Source organism: Colobus angolensis, unplaced genomic scaffold, assembly GCF_000951035.1.
Source record: "Colobus angolensis palliatus isolate OR3802 unplaced genomic scaffold, Cang.pa_1.0 Scaffold4, whole genome shotgun sequence".
Lineage (NCBI taxonomy): Eukaryota > Metazoa > Chordata > Mammalia > Primates > Cercopithecidae > Colobus > Colobus angolensis.
The window spans coordinates 13,373,995-13,380,493 of NW_012117376.1; the positions used below are offsets into that span (position 1 = coordinate 13,373,995).

Genomic DNA, 6,499 nt, shown 5'->3' on the forward strand with positions numbered 1-6,499 from the left:
CTTGAAACTCAAGATCTATCATGATGGCTACACGAACACAGGCTTCACTGGTCTTACCATATGCCCACGCCGCAGAAGCAGCCGAGAGACAATGGAACAAAGTGACTTAATTTCTAAAGTTCTGGGGGATTATAAACAGCATATGCTATGTCACATGACTACTGTGGGATTGGAAAAAGATCATGTAAATAGAGCATTTTGCACAGACCCTGGCATGCAGCAAGTGCTCAATAAATGGTAGGTGTTGTTTATTAGTTGGATTGAAGGGTGAAAGGCCTGTGTGCCCCAGGGGAAGCTGGTGATCAGGCTTCACTAAGCCCAGTATGGCCTTAGCTCTCACCATAGTGTGACATGCTTTGAATACCCTGAGGGGCTCCAAAAGTCCTGAGCTTGAAGTGTATTTTTCTGCCAGCAGGCAGCACACAAATGCTTCCGCTGGGCGGAGCTGGGAGAGAAATGAAACTCTGCAGAGTGCAGGGCCTGGGAGAGAGGGGAAAATGAAACTGCAGAGTGCAGAAATAGAAACTCTGGCAGGGATTGGCTGCCTGGGGTGAGACGTGGGAGGATCCGCAAGTGATGATAAAAAGCCAGCCTTCAGCCGGAGAACCGTTTACTCGCCGCTGTGCCCATCTATCAGCAGGCTCCGGGCTGAAGACTGCTTCTCTTCTGTCCTCCAAGGTAAACTCAGGAGCTATGAAGTGTGGGCATCAAGCTGCCACCCTCTGCCACTCTGCCTGCCTGCCCGTAAATCTCATGTTCTGAGAGCCAGGAGGCCCTTCTCCAGGGAGCAGCATCCCTGAGTCCCTTTTAGTGCCCTGGGCTGGGACTTGTCTAAGAGGATGGGTTGGAGATTTTAGGGAGATTGGATACATGCCAAGAGGCGTGAGACCCAGCTTACGGGTGCAATATCAGCGATCTGTGGCCTTAATCCTGTCACCTCTTGGAACCTTAATTGCTTCCTCTGTAAAAGGTAGGTTAAGTTGCCTTACCTGCTCAAAGGACTGGATGATTTTAGAAGCCCCTTTATTATAGGATCCAATGTGGCAGTGAGTTCATCTTTGAGGATAGATGAAGCCATCTGGAGTGGTTGTTAAAAATGTGGGCTTTGGGGCTGGGGCCGGGCGCGGTGGCTCACGCCTGTAATCCCAGCACTTTGGGAGGCCAAGGTGGGCAGATCACGAGATCAGGAGTTCAAGACCAGGCAACATGGTGAAACTCTGTCTCAAAAAAAAAAAATAGCTGGGTGTGGTGGTGCATACTTGTAGTCCCAGCTACTCTGGAGGCTGAGGTGGGAGGATCACTTGAGCCTGGGAGGCGAAGGTCGCAGTGAGCTGAGATGGGGCCACAGCACCCCAGCCTGAGCAATAGAGTGAGACTCCGTCTCAAAACAACACAAGATCAATTTTTTTTAATAGAAAGAAACCAGTAAATGTAAGTAAAGTGTTTCCCTGAGTTCTGTGAGCTGCTCTAGCAAATTAATAAAACTGCAGAAGGGAATTGTGGGAACCCCAATTTATAGTCAGTCAGAAGCACAGGTGAATCAACCTAGGGCTTTCAATGGGCAGTCTGGGGGACTGAACCCTCAACATGTGGGATCGGCCACTATCTACGCATAGTGGTGTCAGAATTGAATTTGGGGACCCTCAGCTGGTGTTCACCAGAGGACTGATTGCTTGCTTGCTGGTGGGGAGAAACCCCCACACATCTGCTATCAGAAGCCTCTTGTACAGTGAGGGAAATTGAGTTTCTTTTTCCACACACCCTTCTGTGCTTTCTTTCTGAAAAAAATTAAATTGATGTGAGGCCAATGTTTGGTGCCTGTAGATATTCAATGCATTGTAAGAATGAGTTTATCTTAAAAAAAAATTTTTTTAAGCAAATTCTATGCCTCGGGCACTGTTCAAAGTGCCGGGGATACAGCATGGAACAGTTACTAAATTCACAAGTACCCTCTGAAATAGGCTCTATTAATACCCTAATTTTAGAAATAAATAAACTGAAGCCAAGAGAAGCAAAGTACCCTAGTATCCTGCCCAAGGTCACTTGGGTACAAGGCCAAGAACAACCACAGTCATGATATTGACATCTGCGGAAAACACCGTGCGAATCCTCACACCCGCCGGTTGGGGCAGGGACATCTCTGCCACTGATGCGGAGAGGAAACGGATTCCCGAGGCTCCTGAGAGGGATCCTGGATTCCGTTCACCGCACCTCGCTGCTTTTTACTGATTCAGTCGGAATTGAAAGGGAAAACAACGGAGCTGATGAGCTCCAAAAATGCTCCGGAGATCATCTCCCTCTCGCCTATTCGCAGGTCTAGCGACGGAGCCTGCGCGCGGCGCCACCATGCGGCAGAAGGCGGTATCACTTTTCTTGTGCTACCTGCTGCTCTTCACTTGCAGCGGGGTGGAGGCAGGTGAGAATGCGGGTAAGGGTGCAGGTAAGGGTGCAGGTAAGGATGCCGGTAAGGATGCAGGTAAGGGTGCAGGTAAGGGGACAAGTAAGGAGGCAAATAAGGGTGCTGGGGGATGGGAGGAGTGTGGGATAAGGGAGAGAGTTTCAGGGTCCCAGGTGTAGACATTCTGGCGTGCTTCTGTAGAGACCCTGGCGTCCATTCCAATGGACAGTGCAGGGTTGGTGTCGCCAGAGTCCCAGATTCAAATCCCACTACTCTGTTAACTCCTCCATCCTACCGAAATTTATTCAATGCTAGTTCTGTGCCAGGCTCGGCGCCCAGGGAAAAGTGCCTTCCCCTCTGTGAGGCTCTCTGAGTAGGAGAGTGGTGGCCCCCGCCTCCAGGAGTGGTCCTGAGCATCAGACACAGAGTAGGGGACCCCTGCGTTCCATCCCAACACCCCCACTACGGTTTGTCTGCTCTCCTGCAGGCAAGAAAAAGTGCTCGGAGAGGTCGGACAGCGACTCCGGGTTCTGGAAGGCCCTGACCTTCATGGCCATCGGAGGAGGTGGGTCTGGAGGGGGAGAATCTCGGGCAGGTGGGGCGGGCCTCTGCCGAGGGCGCTCCCTCACCCGCTCCTGTTTCTCCAGGACTCGCGGTCGCCGGGCTGCCCGCGCTGGGCTTCACTGGCGCCGGCATCGCGGCCAACTCGGTGGCTTCCTCGCTGATGAGCTGGTCTGCGATCGTGAATGGGGGCGGCGTACCCGCCGGGGGGCTGGTGGCCACGCTGCAGAGCCTCGGTGAGTGCGGGGCCTGGGCCCCTGGTAAAACGTTCTTTAATATTATTATTTTCATCATACATATGGGGAAACTGAGGCACTCAGGAATTAAGTAATTTACTCAAGCAATTAAGTAGTTTACCAGGAATTAACTGATTATTTATTTATTTTGAGACGGAGTCTGGCTGTGTCACCAAGGCAGGCTGAAGTGCAGTGGTGTGATCTCACTCACTACAACCTCTGCCTCCTGGGTTCAAGCGATTTTCCTACCACAGCCTCCCAAGTAGCTGGAATTACAGGCGCCCGCCACCAGGCCCGGCTAATTTTTGTATTTTTAGTAGAGATGGAGTTTCACCATGTTGGCCAGGCTGGCCTCAAACTCCGGACCTCAGCTGATCCGACCGTCTCGGAGTCCCAAAGTGCTGGGATTACAGGTGTGAGTCACTGTGCCCGGCCAGGAATTAAGTAATTTACTCAAGTCTCTCTGCTAGTTTAGACCAGAGCCTAGATTCTGACCCAGTCAGTATGATGCCAGAAACCCCATTCTCAGTCTCAAAGGCTGGGTGCCTCACTGATGCTTTGGCCAAATCACAACAAGCCTCAGTTCTCTCAGCGGTGCGTTGGGGTGATCATCCTCAGTTTAACATTTTTTGAATCTGCTCAATCTCAGAGACCACAGTAGCAAAGAAATGTAGTAGAGTAACTCAAATCAATCTCACACCAAAGGTGGTCTTGACTTGCACTTTTTGAACACCACGAAGGGAACAGATACAGAGCTCACAGTGACTCTTCTGTCTATCGACTGATCAATCTATTGATCTATTTATCCTAGATAAAGGTCAAAACAAGGTCTCACACTGCCAGGTTGGAATGCAGTGCATGATCACAGTTCACAGCAGCCTGGAACTCCCAGGTTCAAGCTATCCTCCTGCCTCAGACTCCCAAGTAGCTGGGACTACAGGCGCATACCGCCACCACGCCAGATTTTTTTTTTTTTAGAGACAGGGTCCATTGTGTTACCCAGGATGGTCTTGAATTCCTGGGCTCAAGCAATCCTCCCACTTTAGCCTCCCAAAGTGGGAGATTGCAGGCATGAGCCACTGTGCCGGCCCAGAGCGACTCATAAAAAATGGCCTCACTTCCCTCTCTATCCTCTTTCCCCACCCCACCCCCACCACTCTCTCTCGCTCTGAGGCCTCCAAAATCCTGGAGAAAACCTGCCCCCAACAAACTTCCCTCTCTGCCTTTCTGAACCTTGCATCTTCTCTTCTCTCAATTCTGAATGGCAAAAGCCCAAAGAATCAGCCCAAAATAAGAGAGCCCTGCTCAGAGGGGGCCACACCCCTACAATGGGAGGGGAAGAGTGTGGACGAGCCCAGGGACACCTCTGGGCTATAAAATAGTTGTCCTCTCACATGCCACATAGCTGTGACAAGATTAAATGATCCCTGGCTTGTGAACCCCCCACACCCACACAGGGCTCCATGAAGGTGGCTGTTGGCATGATTAATAACATGGTGTTTCCATGGCAGACATCAAGTGAAGGAGCCATTATTTTTGCCTTTTTCATCACAGAAACACATCTCTGATGTGGGATGTCAAGGCAAGGTAAAAATGGGACTCACTTTGTGGTAGTGCCATCCCCTCTCAGGGCCTCTGTTTCTCCATCTAGAAATGAGGAGTTGGACTCAACCAATGGTTTCCAGACATCTGGATTCCCGGGCCTGGCGCTTGGGCCCCGCTGACTCATCTGTGTTTGCTTTACAGGGGCTGGCGGCAGCAGCATCACCCTGGGCAAAATAGGTGCCCTGATCGGCTACACCACCCACAAGTATCTCGATAGTGAGGAGGATGAAGAGTAGCCAGCAGCTCCCAGAACCTCTTCTTCCTTCTTAGCCTAACTCTTCCAGTTAGGATCTAGACCTTTGCCTTTTTTTTTTTTTTTTTTGAGATGGGTTCTCACTATGTTGTCCAGGCTAGAGTGCAGTGGCTATTCACAGATGCGATCACAGTGCCCTACAGCCTCCAGCTCCTAGCCTCAAGTGATCCTCCTGTCTCAACCTCCCAAGCAGGATTACAAGCATGTGCCAACCATGCCCAGTATCCAGAACTTTCTCTATCACTGTCCCCAACAACCTAGATAAGAAAACAGAATAAACTTCTTCCAGAAAACACTTTGTCCTGCCGTCAATCATGTTTGCAGTGAGAAACCCAAACAGTCTGGCTCTGGTCTGTGCCATCCACACACCCCCATTCCCATTTTCCCTTCGAGTCAACCACAGCTCCCGGAACACAACCAGTTGACTTTGTTTCTGGGCCTTAGCAAATGTTGGTCTCTCTACCCAGAATGTCTTCAGAAGCTCATGTGCCTGAAAAACTCCCTTCTATCCTTCCAGACTCAGTTCAGACATCCCCTTCTCTGGACTCCTGCCTAGCAGGGCCTCCTGTTTAAATGGACAGACTCGATTCCACAGGGTGCTTGGGGAGGCAGAATTCAGTTTCTTCTCACTGAGAGAAGTTTCCAGGTACTTCTCTGATTAGGCAGAGATGGAGAAGCCAGGTCTCCATTCTCTCAAGAAGTGCTAGTGATCACCCTCACATGGAGAATAAAGTCAGCCCTTTGCTCTGGGGAAAGGGTGTAGCAGCAGCTTTTCGAGGGCTCGGCAAGGCCCCCGTTTCCTCATAGGACTCTGGGGATAGGGAGAACAGTTTGTGTATGGAGTTCATAGCCCTTCTGAATAGGAAGGAAAGGACAACCCAAACACATAGGAAGCATTCCGTAAATGTCAGTTATGATTGATTAAGGACTTGCCTAAAACAAAGAGGAAACAGCCAAGTGACAACCAGGAATGAGATCATGTGACTTTGGAGTCAGGGTTTACTCTCTGGGGCTCACAGACCATATTCTTCGTTTCTTCCAAAGGTGGCACCAAATTAGGGTCTTTGCCCTTAGAAGAAGCCCCCTCCACTTATTCCCTTGGACAGCATCAAGGCCAGAGAGATGGACAGCTCTGCCCCGGAATTTTAGATCTGAGGCCTCAGCAGTCCTCAGGCTGAATGACACTGGAAATGACCAGTTCTTTATAGGGAGATGCCACCTTCCCCAGGATCCCTTGGGACCAGCCTGTGCGGGATAACTCCTTGCCTTCATTCTGCAAGTGATGGCGGGGGCCAAGGAAACCACAGTGGATGGAACCCAGTTCCTACCTACTTGGGGCTTATGGTGCACTGAGGACCCCACCTTTTCCCTCCCTGTCACCACCTCCCCACCCCTATCTCCTTTCACCCACCCTCACCCTTGCCAGCTTTCAGGGACCACAATCAT

General features: G+C 50.7%; 1 protein-coding gene across 4 annotated transcripts; it reads left to right on the top strand.

Annotated features, from left to right (window-relative positions):
• Positions 1-584: 584 nt before the first annotated feature.
• IFI6 (interferon, alpha-inducible protein 6) lies at positions 585-5,348 on the top strand. 4 transcript variants are annotated; one of them, XM_011955551.1, is made up of 5 exons: positions 585-678; positions 2,315-2,416; positions 2,886-2,963; positions 3,046-3,195; positions 4,942-5,348. In XM_011955551.1, exons 2-5 carry the CDS (start codon positions 2,347-2,349, stop codon positions 5,034-5,036), a joined length of 393 nt encoding a protein of 130 aa, XP_011810941.1. In that variant the 5' UTR covers positions 585-678; positions 2,315-2,346; the 3' UTR covers positions 5,037-5,348. The 4 variants fall into 4 exon arrangements, with proteins under 4 accessions (XP_011810941.1, XP_011810939.1, XP_011810940.1 ...); XM_011955549.1 differs by having other exon boundaries at positions 594-678; positions 2,315-2,440; XM_011955550.1 differs by having other exon boundaries at positions 594-678; positions 2,315-2,428.
• Positions 5,349-6,499: the final 1,151 nt, after the last annotated feature.